Source organism: Mixophyes fleayi, chromosome 1 (genome assembly GCF_038048845.1).
Source record: "Mixophyes fleayi isolate aMixFle1 chromosome 1, aMixFle1.hap1, whole genome shotgun sequence".
Lineage (NCBI taxonomy): Eukaryota > Metazoa > Chordata > Amphibia > Anura > Limnodynastidae > Mixophyes > Mixophyes fleayi.
Genome location: NC_134402.1, coordinates 178,017,781 through 178,039,368, shown reverse-complemented (window position 1 = coordinate 178,039,368; position 21,588 = coordinate 178,017,781). Strand labels below are relative to the sequence as shown.

At 37.1% G+C, this 21,588-nt stretch overlaps 2 protein-coding genes across 4 annotated transcripts in view; one reads left to right on the top strand and one right to left on the bottom strand.

Moving 5' to 3' along the window:
- BMP2K (BMP2 inducible kinase) overlaps positions 1-18,614 on the top strand; it is a 127,155-nt gene extending 108,541 nt beyond the window's left edge. For all 3 annotated transcript variants that reach the window (XM_075204562.1, XM_075204561.1, XM_075204560.1), the window contains exons 15-16: positions 3,009-3,110; positions 15,027-18,614. In XM_075204562.1, coding sequence (XP_075060663.1) covers positions 3,009-3,110; positions 15,027-16,432 — 1,508 coding nt within the window. In that variant the 3' untranslated portion in view covers positions 16,433-18,614. The remainder of the gene's footprint in view (positions 1-3,008; positions 3,111-15,026) is intronic.
- The window catches only part of PAQR3 (progestin and adipoQ receptor family member 3), a 54,386-nt gene continuing 37,041 nt past the window's right edge, over positions 4,244-21,588 (bottom strand). The window contains exon 9 of the mRNA XM_075204564.1: positions 4,244-4,514. The gene's annotated coding sequence lies outside the window, so the exon portion shown is untranslated. The remainder of the gene's footprint in view (positions 4,515-21,588) is intronic.

Genomic DNA, 21,588 nt, shown 5'->3' with positions numbered 1-21,588 from the left:
TTCACACCTTCAGGGAGAGAGTCTCTGGATACAGGTGAATAATAGGTCCTTGATGAAGATGATTTGGCCACAAAGGTAGAGGCCAATGCTGTACTAGGAGCATATCCTATGATACTGCCAACTACGGTCGACAGGGCTAGAATAAAAGAAACACTATGACTTACACTGCCTTTCTATTGATCATCTCAGTGTGCGTGAAATGATAGGAATAGAAGGGAACACATACCCCAGTTTGCAATTAATTGGTCTTGACAGTGTATCTAGTCCCTCTGACCTGGAGTCTTTTTATAATTGGTGTAGAATTGTGCTGTCTTGGTGTTTTGACTTGTCGCCATCAGACCTGTCTGAGGGTCCCAAAACTATTCTACCAAATGCTAAACACGGTCTTGTGTAATGTCCATTCTACTGGGTGGATCTGATACCAATTGAGAATTTGCCACCATGTTGTCCTTACCCGCTATGCGAACAGCTAAAAGATCTGATTGTTTTCTGCCCACGATACAATTGTTGATACCTCTGTCATCATTGTTTTGCTCTTGTTGTCTCTTAGGCAGTTTATGACACCAGTACAGATTAGAAAGCACTTTACTTCTAGTTCTTTTCGCTACTGCTATATTTTAATTCTGAAATATTTTGCTTTGATATCTGAATGAAGATTGGAAAGGTTATTTTAAAGAATTGTAATAAAGTTCATAAGTTTTAACATTTGCAGTAAATTGGGTTACACCTGTACCTAGGTGACCAGGAATCGAGAGTGCCTCCATATAGGAATACTTATTTTTGGTCCCAGTATAAAACAGAGTCCGATAAGTCAGGTGAAGTTTTACAAGTCTTTCCTCTGACACCAATGCTTTGACTTTCACAGTGTCTATCAGTATTCTCCGAAATTGCAGCTGTTGAGAGGGCACCAGGTGACTCTTGACTGTATTTACATATGTTCTTTTAATAAAGAGGTTACATTGAATGTTTTTGTTTGGGTGCTGTGTTCTGATTTTTCTATTACCAGGATATTGTCCAGATAAGGCTAAACTGTTATTTTATGCCCTCCTGAGAGCAGCCCTAAGCACCACTAGTACTTTGGTCAATGTTCTGGGACATATTAAGAGGCCCAATGGCAGGCAGGTAAACTGGAAATGCTATCCCAGACAGAAGAATCTGTGGAAACTGTCCACCCACCTAACCTGCTTTGGGCTGTGTTAGCCAGGAGTCAGTTTTCCAGTCATCTTCCTCTCTTCTCCTCTCCTCTAAAAGAATGAAAGGGCCGTATGGATGTGTTTGCCGCATACTGTTTGCCAGGACAATGCGTTTGGTCCTCTTAAAATGTTGTCTTATACAATCCAATTGCAAATGATGTTTGTCACTGAAAAGAAAATGTCCATGAAAAGGGAGCATAGTTAAGTGAATTTTAGTCTGTTGATCTGCTGACCAAAAATATAGCCAGAGTGCTCTCCAAGCCACCACTGTTTGAAGCTACACTTCTCGCGGAAAGTGTGATTCTATCCAAAAAGGAAATCAATTCCTTTTTCCTAATTCCATATTCTTTAGCATGTGTTGTCTACTTACTTTCTCTTGAATGTCTTTTATACAGATTATCCATCTAAGTTCTGAGTGCCCTGGTGACTGAAGTCTACTATAGATTTAATTACCGTCTCTGAGGAAATATGAAGCTTTTTAAAATAGGTCTTCATTTTGCCATCCATTTGAGTCCTTTTACTGGACCTCCATCTTTCATTGGAAGAACAGTTTTTGCTGAAAGGCAAGCTACTGTATCATCAACCCCCTTAGTGGTTCCAGCCTCTTGAAACGGATACATACTCTCCCGTCTTTTAAAGTTGGATAGCCCCCTTTCCTATTGATACCATTCCTTATCAAGCCGTTCTCTAATTACTCTGTGTACCATGAACACACTAAGATTGTGCTGTTTTTCTTATAAAAGAAAAAAAAGGCATCCTGTAAGGTAGATGGTACTGGCATATCCTGTAGTCTTATTTCTATATTTAATCAGTACATCCACTACTTTGGGGTTAAACATCCTGAGTTCCTCCTTAATCTCTGTTTTTACACTTCAGATAAGTCTTCTCCTTATCTACAGACCCAGATGTAGAAATGTCTTGCATATTGTCCAAGTGTATACACATCTGATTCCTGGTCCCTTATACCCCTTGACATGTTTTAAGTTCTCAACTAGCTAATTAACTCTTTATATTGTTCTGGGTTTCCTCTAAAGGGGAATGTAGTCCACACATAAAGCCTCATTATGTAAATCACATGCTCCAGACATGCAAATATGAGTCTTGCTAGTATTGCCTTTCACAGAGGGAGAGGTTAAGTAAACTAATCTAATATCCATGAAAAACACCCTTAGCTAAGGGCTTACCTAGAATGGATATCTTTCGGCTTTTTTGGGGCAGGTTATGGCTCCATGGTGCAGGCTTTGTCCAGGACTCAGCAATGCAAGCTCCAAGTGTCTCCAATGGAATCCGGCTGCTGTTCTCCATGCATGTGTTGACGCAGTAGGGACAACAGCCTCTCAGGTCACGCTATCTGCTACCGCTGCAGAAGCGCACGTTTTTTGAAATTTCCCTGTTTATGGACAGCGAATCCATTTTGTCTGCATTCAGTAAGAAGCATTGGGGAACGGCCCAGGGAGCCAACTCTTTCCCAGTGGGCATTCCCCATAGGAATGATGCCAATCTGCTCTGAGAAATTTGGTAGCCCACTTAGATAAAAATAATATTGCTCTGTACACCCACTACTGCTTTACACAGCTTGAAGGAAAAATAAAATGAAGGAAGGAGAAGTCACATGTTCTGGTGTCAAATTATTTCTGTCTCTACAGAGCTGACTAAGCTGTTAACCTATTTGTGAGGACTGCTATGGAGTCGGAAGAAGAAATCATTGTATTGTGTTTTATTTATTTTCATGTATCAATTTATGTTCCAGACTTGCATGCATGCCTCCATTTTTATTTTACATTCTTTTGTTGTGTTTTTCATATTGCTTTGCAGAGAAACTTGAAGAGTGCAGGACACCCACAGTCGCCATTCTTGCTTCACAAAGCAAACAATCCGAAGATGCATTTGGTTCTGTTCCATTTATTTCTGCTTCAGGCAAGTTCAGCTATTTAATACAATTGGTGAATGCATATAATAAAGCTTCTTACTAAAAATAAATAATTCTATTCTATTGCCTTTCCTTTAATAGTTTACATTCCTGGTCAAATTGACGTTACATGAAAAGTTTAGAAAATCATCCTTATTTATTTTTTAAAGAAAATCTATAGGTATGGTTATCCGGAATATTTAGGCTTTTATATGTGTGTATGTTTTGCTTTGTATAAATTAGAACTTTGTTCCTAAAATATATTAAATTACATTTCAAAGTTACAATGGCCTCTCTCAACAATGCCCCGGCATTTGCCTCATGTAGCAGTATTTCTCAAAACCACCCTAGGTGTGGGCCCTTAGTTATCATGCCTGTGTGTATGACCTAATCAGTAAGCAGCAGCAATTATGTATTCTTTCTTGCATATGTTTTTCTGAATTATGTGTAATGGAATTGCAGATAACAAAATTCCCATTGCTTTTTAAGGCAGATAGGTGGGTTATATAATGTATGCCCAGGACAGAGGGGGCTATGTAGCAGGACCAGGCATGGAAGGTGTAGGGTGAACCACATGATGTACATCTTACTTTCTCTTTAATATTGTTTGGGTTTGTAGTTATAATAAAATTAATATATTACATATCACCTCCTATATTCTGTTTCTGAGAGTATACATTAATAATGCTTGTCATGTACCAGGTGCTTCATCTCTATATGTTTATTGCCCAGCAGTGAATTGTTCTTATTAAAAATCAATTCACCATAAAGGCAATTCTGTAAAATACTGTATTTGTGCATGGTACGTTCTTTGTTTTAATATAAGCTCCTCTTATTTATGTTCACTGATCACACTTTGTACACATGAAATACATGTTGTTAAATAAAGACTGTTTTTATATAACACTAAGCAGATAAACAAATAATATTTGAGTTCTTATAATTTTATTTTTGATAGCCACCATTGATTTATTTTAGTCACTTGGCATACTGTTTTGCTATTTCCTCAGTCATAATAAATTGAAAACCCTCCATCCACCAACAGTTGTTATTCTTTTTAAATTGTGACAAACTGCAGTATTAATATGAAATAATACTTTAGTGAACCAATTTATTTTGCCATCTTCCATTTTAAAAATTCACAATGTAATGCTTAAAACCCTTCTGAGCAAACAGTCATCTTAACGAGCTGATGTATTTTATGGTTGACCTACATCAAAGATTTATATTACAAAATATAAACCTCAGAGACATTTTTAATTTCCAGTTTTTGTATGTCTTGAAAACCACAGCATCAGAGCCACAAATCTCCGGCAATATTGAGCAGATGCTTCTCTGCCATTCTTCAAAGAAATTGTGTAGATTTAGGTGAAATGTCTCGGTAATCCTTGGGCCTGACATGTGGCCAATTGCTGTGAAAAGATGGCAGCAGTATGTTACCAATTGAGAGAAAACCAAAAGCTTGTGGCTCCCTCCCCCTCTCCCCCAAAATGATGATGCAGCAGAAGGCATGTAATTACTAGTTGCAAGGCATTAATCAGGTTTAATCGGATGTTGGGAAAAAGAACATCAGAACATAACATTTCCTTGAAGATTGGGATGATCTTGTATGATTAAAGATGTTCCCCTGACTGTTGCTGGAGGGATAAGCAATTGTCCTTGAAAGGCTACAGACGTGATTATAAGTGATGAAATTTAAGCCCTATGGTGCATGCAGATGTTGACTTTTGAATTGTTTTCACTTACATTTTTAATCATATTTTTGAAATGTATAGTTCATGCAGAAAACAGTAAATAAAGGAAAACGGTGGCCAAATAATTGAATTAATTTGGAGAAAAACAAGCATGCTGCAGATGACACTGCCCTTCATCAAGTACAGTTTGAAATACATTACATGAACATTTAAGCATACACAGGTCTAGAACCACAAATCCCCCCTACTTTGACTGCCAGTTATGCAATAGAAACTGCAATTAGCAGTCTACCTATGGGACCAACATAGGTAAATCAGTTCATTTTCACTTCATAAGTATATATCATACTATATCAGAACAAAGTATATGGTTTGCTGTTTAGAACTACAGTCAAATAGAAGCCAAGCATTTAGTAAATGATAAAACAAGTAATCATCTGGTGAATGCAACTCTAACATAAACCTTCCAGATATTTAAATAAGCTACACTTTTGCTGCAGTATAAATTCTAACCGTAAAGAACTAAAAAAAATCCAACAACGATATAGGGGTAAATTTATCAAGCTGCAAGGTTCTGGCGGGTTTGAAAAGTGGAGATGCTGCCTATAGCAACCAATCAGACTAGCTTTCATTTTGTAGAATGTACTAAATAAATGATAACTGGAATCTGGTTGGTTGCTATAGGCAACATCACCACGTTTCAAACCCGCCAATAAGTCGCAGCTTGATGAATTTACTCCATAGTCTCTAGTATTCTTGAAACAAAACAGCCCAGAGACTCACTTATTTAATCCCTTCAATTCAGTATATGTTTTGATTTCCAAACAATTCTTTCTGTTCAAATAAGCAATGTTACCATTTTTAGGGGTTCCTGGATCTGTAGTTTGACACACTATCTTTGAGGGCGGTCCCTCTTGTAGAGAGACAAAGAACACCTCTTAAAACACTTTACTAGAAATACTATGCTGTACATTTCAGCAGTATTTAAAGATGGTTTTCCTGACCTACTGTAAGGAATTCTAGCTGGTCTTCCTGTATCTAGGATGGTTTTAGCATAATATTAGTACTTTTTAGACGGTTGTCATTCTAACTGTAATTGTTTTTCTATAAATAATTTGTAAACAGACTATACCAAAAAAGGCTCTATCAGGATTTCTTTAAAGCCTTTATGTAGTGCATCTTCATGTGCAAAATGACTATTGGAATTAAACATAATTTTTATTATTACCGTTTATTTATAGGGCACCACATGAGGGTTGCAGCGCCGTATAGAGGGCTAACAACAAGAAAGTACATGGTGTAATGTTATTTGTTTACACTATTGTACGGTTATAACTCACAGCTACTGGGGTACAAGGGGTAAATTCAGTGCAGACTGAAACATGTGCCCATTAGCGTGGGTGCATCTAACAAACTTAGAGCCACTGAAAGTGGTGCAAAGACAGTGGAGGAGTGGAGTCAATGGGCAGAGAGCCCAAGGAGGATGTAATTAATTGGATGTCTATAGTGTGAAACTAGATTCCAAGCAATTAATTTCCTGGGAAAGGACCTAAACCACACACAGACTGATTTTCATTAGCATCATCCTCGTTCGTATTACTTTTCATAGTTCCATTTCATATTTCCCACAATTGTTTTCCTCTATCACTCTATCCACTATGACCGGAACCCAGACCTCATTGCATTGCTGGATACAACCTACCACACCAGTACCAGGGAAGCAAGGTAAATATTATCTTTTACCTGGGTGGAGGGAAACCATGCTTGTAGCATACACCACATTTCACATAAGCAAAGCGCATAGTTGAATCCTGCAACTAAATAAACGTAACTGTAGAGAGGTCCTGCATTCAGTGAAAGTCATTTTTCATTTTGAGAAAAGGAAGAAGTAATCACAAATCAGGAAATAAAAACATTTTTTTATAATTAAAATAATTTCAAAGTTGAAATACTGTTAACCAGCAGCCTTGTCTTGATTCAGGCTTTACATCACAAACTCCTGGGATTTCAATATGTGTGTATACATTTTATATCCACTGTATAATGCTAATGATGTTACAACTTTATCTAAACAATGCATTCATTCCAATTTGTTTGTGATGTATGCTGTAAGGTCATGCGTATATTTTTGCTAAGTAATTATATAAATACAATCTACATAAATAGCTGTACAGAGTTTATTTTTGGACTATCAATACTTATGATTCCAAAATATTTTATTTAAAATTGTAATGCCATTTTCCTTACTTCCAAGTAAAGTAATCAAAAGATAAACTGCTTTATTTATTTTATCATTTACTTTCTCAATTTTAATTCATCTCCTATATAGTGCAGCCCAAGTATGTCAGTTAATATTTAAAGAGACTTTTGTTTGGTCTGAGACCAAATATACAGCTTTATATTACAGTTGTGCCTCAGGGAAATCTAAACTAAGCAGGGTTATAATCCTGGTGTAAATATTAACTACAAATCAAATGTGCATCACTGTATTTAAGGGAACAATTGCTTGGGCTGTAATAACAAATAATGAACCAGAGTAGAGAAGTAAATACTTAATATTTGACCATTTGTGTGTATTTTATTTTGTTTTAAAAAAGCTGATGTAAATATATATATATTGATTCTAAAAACATTAAACAGAAAGGGAACAACTGGAATGTTTGAATTCCAATGCTCAATGTTTTTTGTCTTCCTATGTCCCCTTTCAAAATAAAGCGTTTGAAAATAACAAAAACATTACAAACATGTGGAACCTTTGTCAAGGTTAAAGTTAAACAGTCCAAGCTTGCTCACCTATATAACCAATACTTCTAACTCAATGTCTAGCACCTGAATTAAATATTCTTTACAATTAACCAGAGGCTTCCAAATGCATTAACAGTGCTCACATTCATAGGCTAAACAAATATATCATAGACAGCACCACTAAATATAAAGTACTGGTGGTATACAAACACATATACAATAAAATTAAAAGATGAAAAAGTATATGCAGTGGCAAGAAAAAGTATGCAAACCCTTTGGAATTACCTGGATTTTTGCATAAATTGGTCATAGACTGTGATCTACTCTTCAAGGAAGAATAGACAAAGGCAGTCTGCTTAAACTAATAACACACACAATTATTCATTTTGATGTCTTAAATGGTTGGAGGTCAAGACTCTGACTGGGCCATTCCAGAAGGCTATTTTTCTTCTTTTGAAGCCATTCAGTTGATATATATCTGTGTTTATATTTGTTGCCCTTTTTGCATCACCCAACTTCTGTTGAACTTCAATTGGCTGACAGCTAGCCTTACATTCTCCTGCAAAATGTCTTGGAAAAATGAATTCCAAGTTTTGTCGTCAATGAGAGCAAGTGGTCTAGGTACTAAGGCAGCAAAGCAGCCCTAAACCATGATGTTCCCTCCACCATACTTTACTGTTGAGATGAGGTTTTGATGCTGATGTGCTGTGCCTTTCATTCTCCACACATAGTGTTGTGTGTTCCTTCCAAACAACTCAACTTCCGTTTCATTTGTCCACAGCACATTTTGCTAGTAGCGTTGTGTAATATCCAGATGCTCTTTAGTGTGCTTTAGATATGCAGCAATATTTTTTTTTTTTTACTGCAGTGGCTTCTTCCTTGGTGTCCATCTATGAACACCATTCTTGTTTAGGGTTTACGCATTGTAGACTTGTAAACAGTGTGGCAAGAGCCCGCTACTGCAGAAGCACACGCGTACAACTTCTTCCTTTTTTATGGTTCTTTATTGTCAGGATGGTAATAATGTTTGGACACCGTATACTTGCACAGCAATTATGGAGACCCTGAACGCTTACTATACATAGTCCATCTCTCTGTCCAGATCAGCCAGCTAGCCCAGCGTTGATCTCCCTGAACAATGAAACAAGCATGGTTTTATACCTGACACTCCTCCCACAGGCCTAGCTTGATGGACAGGTGACACACCCACCTTCTCTTTAAAAGGAAACGCCCATCCATGGCTCTGTTTAGACTATCAGACCCACCCTGTCTGTTTGCTGAGAGGAAGCAGCTTTTAAATCATGTAAGTAAACCAATTTTAAACTACACATATGTTTTTACCTGGTTTAATCTCCACCTAGGTACATAACTGTGCCAATGTTTTACTCTACTTCCCTGCTTTCTCTGCATATTGCCAGCTAAATGCCTCCTTTTGTTACAACAGATATGTTTGCAAGTTGCAGAGTATTATGTAAGTCTTTAGCTGACACTCTACGATTATTCTTAAACTCTTTGAGGATTCTGCAGTCAACTTTGCAGGATGGCCAGTCCTGCAAAGAGAGGGAGAGTGGCAACAGTGCTGAACTTACTTCATTTATAGACAATTTGTCTTACCATAGACTGATGAACATGAAGGCTTTTAGAAATAGTTCTGTAACTTTTTCCAAGCAATGCTTTCTGTGAATAGCAAACTCCAAATTTGTGAGTGCTTTTTTTCTTTTCTTTTTAAGGCAGGGCAACACTAACCCACACTTCAAATCATGTCTCATTGATTGGACTCCAGGAGGTAAAAATGTATCAGGGTGGGATTTGGCAATTTCAGCTATTTTCTCGGGTGAGTTTAAACTCACCGATTGTATTAAAGTGCGCGTTGATTGAAAATCACCAGTAAAGTGTTTGTTTCAAAAAAGCCATTTCCAAAATCGCTACAAATCACAGTCCCAGTGTTTTGCCACTCTAGCAATACAAATCACCAAATGTACGAAGCTGCAATTTTGCGAACTCGCCAGAGTCTGAACTGAAAATCGCCAGAATCAACACACTGCTTTCTATAGGTGAGATTAGCAAACACATCACTGTTACACTGCTGGTCAATGTTAATATAACAGGAGGCACAATACAAGTTTAACTTATACCCCTTTCACACAGAGACATGGACCCGGGAATAACCCAGGTCTTGTGTCTGTGTGAAAAGGGCGATCAGGGTTATTCCTGGGTTGGAGCCAGGTAAGCGTCTGTGTGAAAGGTGTTACCGGGTTAGTCGACCAGGAATCAATTAAAAGCAGCTGATTTGGAGGGGCTCAACTTGAAAATGCAGGGCAGACAAAGGTCCAGTGTGAAATGCAGCGATCTGGGTTATTTCTGGGTCCATGCCTCTGTGTGAAAGGGTTATTAAAGGTTGCAACACGGGTTGAAACTGTATTCATTATCCCGTGTCTGACCTGAGATTTTGGTGTGAAAGGGGTATTAACCATGGTTTCTGGTTTAGAAGGACAAAAATTATTAATTTTCCTACAGAGGCCAAATTATTTTAAGAATCAATTGAGCCAATTTATTTAATGATTATATGTGTGGGATTTTATATTATTATTATTATTATTATTATTATTATGGCTTACTATTTTATTACCAGTGAGGCAATAACTATGTTTTTCTGGTGTGGCAACATTTAGTATTTCCAGATGGGTACACCATTTAAAGTACATAATTGTGGCACTACAAGTGGCAGCATGCACTTGTGCTCATGTGCAGTTACTTCATCAGTCTGAAGAACCCATCAGGGATTGAAACAAAACTAAAAGCAAATTCCACAAGTTACTAATCAAACTGATCACAACTTGTTCCTCAACGAATAACTGTTTCTTACAGGTATTTTTTTGTATAACCCACCGTAAAAACCAACCCTCACCTTTCAAAACCTTACCACAGTTGCTTATGAAAACGTGCCAACCAACCTTCAGTAACAGTTATTAGGACCTAACCAGTTACAACCTCCCACTGGTCCCCTTCGAAGGAGGAAACCATCAAACACACACCATCACGTGTTCAAATATACAAACTCTTGTATGCTACCACTTTCAACCCATAAATCAAAGCTAATCTGTGTAAACATACTTTAAACTACGATGTTTCAGAAATATGGCAAATGAAAACAACAATTATGACCGAATTAGAAATTATTTGATTTTCATACAATTATTTTTGTTGTTGCCAGTTTATTTTAAACACCTTTTTCTATCAATAACAGGCTATACACAACTATATTCTTGTCACTAGGCCCTACAGGCCATCTTCAACAATTTAAGGGCCAAACAGGGTCCTTCCCTGATCACTTCATTATGAAATACTCAAAGGTTAATTCAATTTCCTTCTATCAACATTTGAAAACAAACAAAACTTTCTATAATTTTACAATTTTATTGTTACATGCACCAATGGTAGAGCTCTAATCTCTTTAGAGCAGATGAGAACATATATATTTTCCTTAATATTTACATTTTGTCTCATGAACTGGTCATTAAGACCTTAATAATCATTTAAGTATTCACCTATAGGTTTCTTCAAAGTTACATATACGTTATCACACATTCCATTTAAGTGGGACTATACAACATCTACACTTTCACTAGTTACCGCTATTGTGTTGTCTGATCCATTAAAATATATCTACTTCCTGTTACTTCTAAATAAAAATGTAATCGTTATCCGTTCTATCCAATAATTTTTTTAAATATCCAACATTCTGTAGCTTAAAAGAAATAGTAAAACACTTTACATATGAATCAAAATATATGGACAAATATCAGTGCTCTGAGCCAACGTATGAAAACATGCGTTCAAACAAATATGTAATATGTAATTTGTGGATGTTTATATTTTCATTTTCTTCTAAAATTACACTCTAAAGTAACATTATATCCACCAGTTAATTAAAAGTATCTTATTCAATATAAAAACTAGCATTTCATCTTGTACATACCCAAAAGAGTCCTCTTAAATGTCCGTTATGACCACAGCTCAGTGGCGATCGCCCCCCCTAGCAGGGGCTTGCTGCCGGCGGCTGCACAATATGTGCAGATCCGCTTGGCAGTGACAGTGTGCTGCCCGGCTGCTCTGATTGTATTTAAAACACAATCAGAGCAGCCGGGCAGCACATTGTCACTGCCGAGCGGACCTGCACATATTGTGCAGCTGCCGGCAGCCTTGAAGTCAAAAAGGGGGCGGGGCCTAAATCGCCCCCCCTAAATCGCCCCCCCTAAATCGCCCCGCGTAGGATACTTTTCTAGATCCGTCCCTGCCACAGCTTTCATACATTATACTCACCAGATATTAAGTCTTGTCACAATTATCATATCTTCTGCTTACCTAATTCTTATCTATGAGAAAAGTAAGGGGATTGATTGACCAAGACTGTTATCTTATTAAAACATTTACAGAAATCTCAGTATCAATTTCAGGATTCTCTGTTAAGAGTAGTGAACTATAATGGAATTCTAAAAATGCTGGAAAATATAAAGGGTAAAAAAGAGAAAAACAGCCAGGGCTTGGCTTGATAGTTCATTATTCTTTTTTCTTTTTTTGGCTTGGTTCATCTTCAGTCTCCTGGAACAAATTCTGAAGCTTTGGGAGTACCTCTTCTTTGGTAGTCTTTCAAAAGGGGTTTCCAAAAAAGTGAGAAATTAAAGAGAGAATCTGGGAGCGATTCTGATACTGTATAGGGCCAAAAGAAGAGTCTCTGGCTATATTAAGCTTGTCTCTATCATTCCTTTGCTCGATTCATATGAAGTTACTGGTATAACAAAATAATCATATACAGAATGTAATTCTCCTAACTGCAAAATTAAACAATCTATAGAAATGCATATCTTGATTATTTGCTAGTTCCTACACATTTTTATGGAATCAAACGGTTTTTCCTGGAATGGACCCCCTGAGCAAGAATCCAGATGCCTTCCACTATATACTATTAATTTTACAATATCCATCTTTCTATAGACTTGTGGACCATTGGTCATCTCACTCTGATTTCCAGATGGTTTACTTCCTGTGGGAAACATAACTTGTGGTATATTGATTAGAAGCAAATACATTAATTGAGGAAAATGCTTTGCAATTTGAGCTTGTGTGTAAATAAGTCTGTACATGAGACATTAGGTACTGTAATTTAACAAGATTTCCTTAATGTTTAAGGGCGATGGTAAATCACCCTGGAAATACTAAAAACAATGGTCTCTGAATTTAAAATGCGTTACACCATAAACAGCTGTACAATGGCAATTTATCCATAAGCCAGCCAGTTCACAACTGAACAGAAATGTTCACAGAAAAGAAAAAGACACCAATACAGTACAGTAATACGTAGCTATCATAAATATTCAATGTATTTTATGCAAGTTCCAATACTATTGAAACTGTACAAATAGAGAAGTCCTTCATAATTTCAGACCAGATTTATATAAAAGTCTGTAAGAAAAGGGATGTATTTGTATTGTAACTTTTTTGTGGTTGTAATTGGAATTTCTTTTAGCACTGTCAAAACCATTATATACATAATGGGATAGTTTTACATTATTCCATTTAAATGCTTTTCTCTCTAAACACTCTATTATATACAATTTTTGTTTTTGAAGAATATATTTTCTTTCTCTACATTTTCGTAGGGTGTCTTTCTTTTGTTACTTTATCAAAATTCTAATTCACTCACTCTTTTGTTATTAAAAGTTATGGGGGTTAATAACATTGTAAATAAAGAAAAAAACAAAGCCTTTTGACTTTACCACTGTGAAAGAATGCTTAAAACAATTATATTACTATGTACAGGGGACGAAAGAAAAATACATGTGGTGTCACAAAAATAAAACACATAATAATAAAAAGTCCTTTTCACATTTGATTTTATCACTAAATATATAGATATAAATTTGTAGATATCTCTTTATTCTTTATTTGTCACATATTTGCATACACTTACACATGTTGCTCCCAAAACTGTGAGACAGTTATATTTTCCTTATCTGTATACAATATGCTATATATATATATATATATATATATATTCTATAATATAAATGTCTAGTGGCGTGTGTTAGTCTGTCTGTGTGTGGAAAAAATAAAACCAAGCTGCAGCGCCACCTGCTGTGCGGAGTTATACACTGACCTACTAAATTCTTAGTGTGTGTGGAAAAAAAAATTCAGAAAGGGCTGAAATTTGGTATACTAAGATGTTGTTAATTTGTTAATTTAATTTGTTAATTGTTAAGTGTTTATAAATATTTTAAAAAAATATATATATATTTCTTGAAGGAGAAGTGACAGTTGGGAGTGGTTGGTGGTTGCCGGGGGTGACAGTGGGGAGTGGTTGGTGGTTGAGGAGGCCTGGGCTATGGCCCAAATGCATGACAAAAACCTTTTTAACACCTTAAGTAGCTTGATTTGACTAGAATGCATGCGTATCATGCACGGGTTAACTTGTATGTGTATATATATATATATATATAGAGAGAGAGAGAGAGAGAGAGAGAGAGAGAGAGATTGGGGCAGCACGGTTGGCTAAGTGGTTAGCACTTCTGCCTCACAGCTTTGGGGTCATGAGTTCAATTCCCGACCATGGCCTTATCTGTGTGGAGTTTGTATGTTCTCCCCGTGTTTGCATGGGTTTCCTCTGGGTGCTCCGGTTTCCTCCCACACTCCAAAAACATACTAGTAAGTTAATTGGCTGCTATCAAATTGACCTTAGTCTCTCTGTCTGTCTGACTGTGTATGTTAGGAAATTTAGACTGTAAGCTCCAATGGGGCAGGGGCTGCGGAATTAGTGGCGCTATATAAATAAATGGTGATGATAATGATGATCATATATATAGCTAGAGATATATATATATATATATATATATATATATATATATGAGATAGAGAGAGAAATATATATTTCTCTCTCTCTCTCTCTATATATATATATATATATATATATATATATATATATATATATATATATATATATATATATGTATAACACACACATGTGGAATTACTGAAACAAAGGTCTGAGATGACCAAAACTTCCCTCTCCAGAACTTATACTGAATCACCCATCCATTGCATCTGATAACAAGGAGTAGAGCACTAAATCCATATTGGATATTTAAGCAGCTAGGCTTTTGAACTTTGAGGCACCTGATTGGAGAGCCAACTACCACCCAATCAATTAGCTGCTGTGCTCACTAAACTGATGGAGAGCCACACTGGTAGCACCATGGTCTTCTGGATGTCAGATGTGTCATTCCATACAGGAATATCGAAATGGCTAGATAAAAATGGATTGTACACTCTGTCTGGAATATCTTGAACAAATGCAATTTTCCCGTTTTCCTGTACTTGTGAAAATTTGTGTCTTGGATAGAAGACAATGTAGCATGTAATAATTAACTCAGTGACTTGTTATTTATTTTCCTTAGGTAAGTTTTCTAAATTGTTCTTTTTCATTTATAGGTTCTCTTGGAAAACTATCTGACAAGTTAACATGTGCTAAAGAAGTTGCTTCCCAAGTATCAATTAAAGATGAAAAGCAGAATGAATCCTTGAAACAGCAAAAGCAGCAGCAAAATATACAGGAACGGTCTTCCTCACAAAAGGCAACAAGAGAGAGAGCAAATTCAGAGAGTGATTTTGAATCAGACCCACCTTCCCCCAAGAGCAGTGAAGAAGAAGATCAGGAGGATGAAGAAACTTTACATGAGGACCAAGGGGTTTTCCAAGAAGACAATGACACAGAGCCAGAAAATATAGGACAAAGACCTCTGTTAATGGATTCCGATGAAGAAGAGGAAGAAGAAAAGCACAGCTCCGATTCAGACTATGACCGCACAAAAACTAAAATCTACAGGGTGAAGCTTAATAGTAGTAATGTAGAAGCCACTGAAAGTCATAGGGAAAATACTACTCAGTTACGAAGTAAAAACAATGTAAACAAACCATCTAATCAACAACTGGATGCTTTCGGAGCTGTGCCATTTTTTTTTCTTAACACACAGAAATGTGAACAAGAGCAACAGTGCACAAAACATTCTTCACCAACATTGAGAAGCAAAAATGAGCGTGATGAATTTGATGTATTTTCTCATGCACCATTCAATAAGAAGCAAGACCAGGAAGATTGTCAGATCTTATCCCCTGTTTCTCCAGGTAATGTGGATATTTTTGGGTGTTCACCCTTCCAGCCTCTTCCCACACAAGAAGTAAAAACTTCTAGCCGAGAGGACCTTTTTGGTTTGGTGCCATTTGAAGAAATAGCTGGAAGCCAGACCCAACAGAAAGTGAAGCAACAACGTAATTTGCAGAAAATATCATCTCGCCAGAGACGCACAAAACAGCAGCCATCAAACAACAATGGGAAGCGTCACCATGGCACTCCATCAAGCACAAAAAAAACAGCTAAGCCCAGTTACCGCACACCTGAAAAAGTCCGTCGGCACAAAAAGGGAGGGAGACGAGACTCGCAGAGCAGCAACGAGTTTCTTACTATATCTGACTCCAAGGAAAATATTAGCATTTCACTTACAGATGTGAAAGATCGCAACATTTTACAAACAGATGACAACATGGTGGATTCTTTTGGCGCCAAGTCATTTTCTTCTCAAGATTTGAGGCAACCACAGCATCATGGGCTTACAGATAACCGAGGAGATCATAACCAAGGTGCAGCTGGCAAGCCAAGACAGAGTTCACTACATGGAGCTTACCTCAGCAGTGATGGTGTCAATATGGATGACTTCGGTGCAGTGCCTTTCACAGAACTAGTGTTACAGAGTGTAACACAGCAACAAAGCCAGCAGGCACAGCCACAACCATTAGATTTAGACCCATTTGGTGCAGCTCCTTTTCCTTCAAAACAGTAGATTATGGGGGTTTGGTTTTTTTAGAAAATTAAATTTTTTTAATTATTATATACTGTTTTTTTAATATCTTTATATAAAATAAAAGCATTATCCTAATTTTAGCACATTTGTAACACCTAGACAAATAATCTGGAAACCTATTTTTTCTTATGATTTATTGTTATTTTAAGTACACTATGGTAAATATTATAGCTTTAATATATCTCACAAGAGAGCACACTGTCTTTATAATTTGAAATTTTGAAGTAACTGTTTTTATTAGACAGACTAATCAGTTCTGTGTAATAGTGTAAATAGGCACTCGAAAATACTGAATCCTGTGATCCCTGATCACTTGACTGATAGTTTAAGGGGAGTCTCCACCTTCCGACAACTTTAATCCATTGTTTTGCATACTACCTCCTGTAACTTTTACTAAATACAATGCTTTACCTGTCTGGTTTCATTATGTGTTATCCATCAAATAGTATATATCATCCAAATACTTTTTTTGTGTTTGTTGCTTTATTCTATTACACAGCTCAGCTATTTTCTGTGTATTACATACATTTTAATCCTGTGGAGCAGTTTTGTTTCCCATCCAAGAGCAACACAATACATTAAAGTCCTCCAAAGGTGGAAAACTCTTGACCAATGTGCATTTATCAAACTTCAGTTACTGAACAAAATCATAATATCTTTATGTGAGGATATCAGGCTTTTTTTGTTATGTGTTTTTGTTTTTTTAAGAAAAAAGTGGTGCCAAATCTGATTTTTAACATTAGTATACTGTTAGTTTTGTATTTTTCACTGCTGAGAAAATATTGAAGTACCAACACCACTATAAGGTGTGTGTCACCAAAATATACTATTTGTAAGGGACTCATGGACAACCACTGAGAAAATTACTTGGACTCTGCTTGTACATTGGTTTATTGAAATGTCTGTGTCTAAGCAGTACCACTAAAGTATGTACTTTATAGCCAACAGCCAGGGTACCAAGATAGCACATTTTACATGTAATACTAAAAAAAAAAAAAAGGGACACAAACTTGAGCCTACTATTAGTGATGCAGTATTCCAATCAATGAAATTATTTTTATGTTTGTATATAGCTCATGGGCTTAGTCATCATCTTGTTCCTGGATCTTGCTTAACGGTCACAATGAGTGTCTTATATGAATGTATAGATTTAAGGTGTCATTTTTTTTTTCTGACAAATAACCGAGTATGACTTTTTCAAAGATTCCTACATTTATTTCCATGAGACGATTTGTATTTTGTACAGTAAAAATGTGTCTTGTCCATATTTCTACATTGACAGAGATGCCATTCACTAAAACTAAAAGGATCAAGCAAGAACACATGATATTGTCAATCCAGTCGACTTGAAGAATGTTTATTAGAAGGCACAGACAACATGTACTTAAGGAGATGAAAATCAAGAAATGACTTGTGCCTATTTGATTTTTAGAATAAGTGCCATTATCATTAAAATGCTTACCTAAAGCAAGTATTACCATTCCCCATAATGTTTTTCAACCATTTTGTTCAGGATATGTTTATTTGCTGTTTGGTGGCTAATGAATGATACAACATTTTGGTTGTTTTGTCTTTGGATATGAAATTGTAGAATTATTCTAATAATGCTAGGTTACACTGCTTATCCAGAAACCCCAGTGGAAGTGCAGCGAAATAATACTCAATTTATGGAGAAAGGACAGCCTGCAGCGTTGGTCATTAAGCTGGAAACACTGGCATTCCACTATCATTGTTTTTAATTGCACTAGTCTATGTGATTGTATCTTGGTCAAAGAAGTCAATTAATTTGAAATATCAGAATGTTTGAGAGACAAGTTCAGCCACACATGATGAATATAGAGATATGTGAATTAAGCATTCCATTGGGCTGTATCAAGGAGTTTTGAGCCAATAATGTTTTGTATATCCAGTTAAATAAGGTCCAGAGACTCTAGTGAAAGCAGTATCTGCATACTGTTGGGAGGCCCATTTTATGTATTGTAATCGTAGGGTAATATATTCTGCAAAGGGAAATAGCAATAAGGCATTCACAGAATGTGTGTTTAGGATTCAGGATGTAGTACAATATATGTTATAAGTGTAAAATGCTACTTATGACATTTCAGAAGAGCCTACATTTTACCTGGCCATTATGAAAAATAAAAAAAAAAGCTGAAAGACACCTTGGGTGCTTGGATTTAATGGCAATATAAAATGTTCAATGGATTTCTTATTTCTGTAAGTGTTAATATTCTCAAGCTAGGCCCAAGCACTTAACACTCAGACCCCTTTGAATGGCCAGTTACATGTTGCAAGCAGGATTGGCACGCAGTGGGTTAAGCCTACAACTCTAACCATCGTATTAAGCACATGTATGAGATTTCTTATCTGGAAATATTTTAGTCAAAAGGTTTTTGTTTTTAAAAAAAAAGAAAGGGTAAATCATTGCCGCACATACACAAGGCTGCCACCAGACATTGTGGGGCCCAGTACAAATGTAACAGACAGGGCCCCCCTCCTACCTTATCTCACTTAACCTTCATTTTTAAATTATTCTCTACCCAACATTTGCCTGTACTTCTATTCTCTGCAGTCACCCCCCCCCCCCCCCCCCCCCCATGCCCAGTTCCATCTAACCCCAGCCATAGTTTACTTACCTCTCTGCGTCTTCTTGCTGTCTCCTTTCGGCTCCTCTATATTGACAGAGCTCTGATGTTATTAATTAACCTGGGACTGGAGAAAATGGCAGGAGCAGTGAGGCCCCCACATCTCGGGAGTAGAGGCAGACATGCTTCCTACAAGGGGCCTGCTGCCACATCCTTAATTACACACAGAGGTCTCTCCCCACACCACTTCTCACGTCTCAGGCACAGCTGCTGCCTAGAAATGCGCCCGCTACCTCACTGTGGAGGTCCCCATGCCTATTAAATATGTTTGTGCCCAGGGCTAGTGGGGTCCCACTCTGCTGTTGAGCCCCATACTGCTGTACCCCCCTAATGGCAGCCCTGCACAGACATAATCAATAAGGGCCTGATTCATCAAGGTATGCAAACTGAACGTATTGTATTCCTTTTTCTGTTTTTTTTTTGTTTTTTTTTAAAGAAATGCAGATATATCTGGCATATACACGTCTATATTCAACAAGGAGCGGATCTGAAGATACATCTGCAGATGAATACGAGTCTAGGCGAGCTCTGCTAACAGACACTGTAGGGCACGTCCAATATATATCTGGAATAGCACGCAACAAAAGAACGCAGAGAAAAAAAACCTATTCAGTTAATGTCACCTCTTAATAATATAGTCATTAATGACAAAATATATATATAAAAAAGTTAATTTTTACCCCCATAAAATACACTTATTAGCTGTTTTGAATGTTTACAGTACAAAATACATTTTTACAGTTACTCCTGATTGCAAACAAATGATCTACCTTACATACACAGCCATCACCACTGGTGCAACTGAAAATCATGTACCTTAGAGATATGCAATGCTTAAATTGGATGTTGCTGCATGCGCTGAAGCTTGGCACATTCTTACTGTCATTAATTATGTGCATACACCCAGTCTTCTCTCTGTTCCACCCATGAAATTGTAGGCTGTAGTAAGGGTCCTTTGAGCTTGAAGATTAATTAGATGTTGCTGCATTCTCTGGAGTATGGTTCATTTCTGGGCATTTGCAGTGTGATTTTACGTAAAATATGGCATGTATCTGTGTGCCTCAATGAGTCAAGTCCCAAGTGTCTTACAGACACTATGTGGAGCACTGCTACATAACGTAGGAGGAACATGCCACGGGAAAGTGGGGGGGAGAGATCGTAGTAGTTTCAAATAAAATTTAGTATATTTTAAGTGTGATCTCAATTACAGAAAAAACCCTTATCCAGAAACAAATACCAAACTGATAAAAATAATAGATGATACAAACAATGATCCTATTATTGGTACTCTCATGAGGACTCAAAATAAGTCAAACTGGGATAATGCATCCCAACTCTGAAATGCAAAGAAACCAGAAGTCACCAAGTTGTTGAACTCTATTGTAAAAGAGCTTCTTTAGACAGGAGAAGTCCGAGGTGGCTTTTCATATCCTTATATTTCACAGTAGGGAAAACCTTATTCCTTATATACGTTAAAGAAAAACACATACGTAATAATATTAACAAACTGACAATGACCTTCATACATACTGAACTGCACCTCCCCTATCTTTTAATATCACTGACCTGCCCAGGACTGATGACAGTTTTATAGGAGCTCAAAGAGATGAACAGTCAATCACTATAATGCAACTTCCTATTTATTGAATAAGCTGTCTCCCTGTGCTCTGCTGCCACACTCTGTGTAAGAGTGCTAAATAACATTAAGGTAAGGAGGAGAACCAGGTCCCTTGCATAACAGCATATACAACTACTAAATAGGCAGGTGGGAACTCTAAAAGATAACGTTATCTTTGGATGTCAGAACGTGCCAAAGAGAAAGGTATCTTTTACTGCTAATTATACACCTGTTTTATGCAAAGGTATAGACTATACACCTATACACAACTGCAAAATCTGCACCATATGTAATATTTAGTTACTATATATAACACAACTCTGTTGCTGGATGGTTCCACAAAGCAGACGCAATGAGGCAAGAGTGGCCCCCAAAAAAAAAAGTCTAAATGCACTGCTCTTTCCTCAATATTTTCCATATACATGGACCCCGAAGAGTTTTGTGATCTGTATAAAACCATTCAGCTTGCAGCCTCAAGTTTATAGTCACTGTCCTTATTAGGATACCTTAGCTATTAAACATCATGTGCTTCAAAGGCCTGCTTGACAACTACTCCCCTGCGGTAGTTACTATGACCTGCACATTAGACCCAACTCTAATCCGTTATCCAGGTGATCTGAGGTTTGGACCCAGCATCTAGTACCACTGCTCAGGCCGCTACCCAGCAGCTCTGGCCAGTGTGTTAGGCCAGGGGGGGATACCATCCACAGCAAGCCTGATCTACATGAAGAGGTCAGGGGTACCAGCCCAGGTGCCCAATAATGGGGTACACTAGCAGCGACAATTACCCAGAAGGATGCGGTTCTGGATACCGCTAAGGAGTCCAGTGATGGCAGCAGCTTAATCCCCTCCTACTGTGGTTAGAGGGCGCA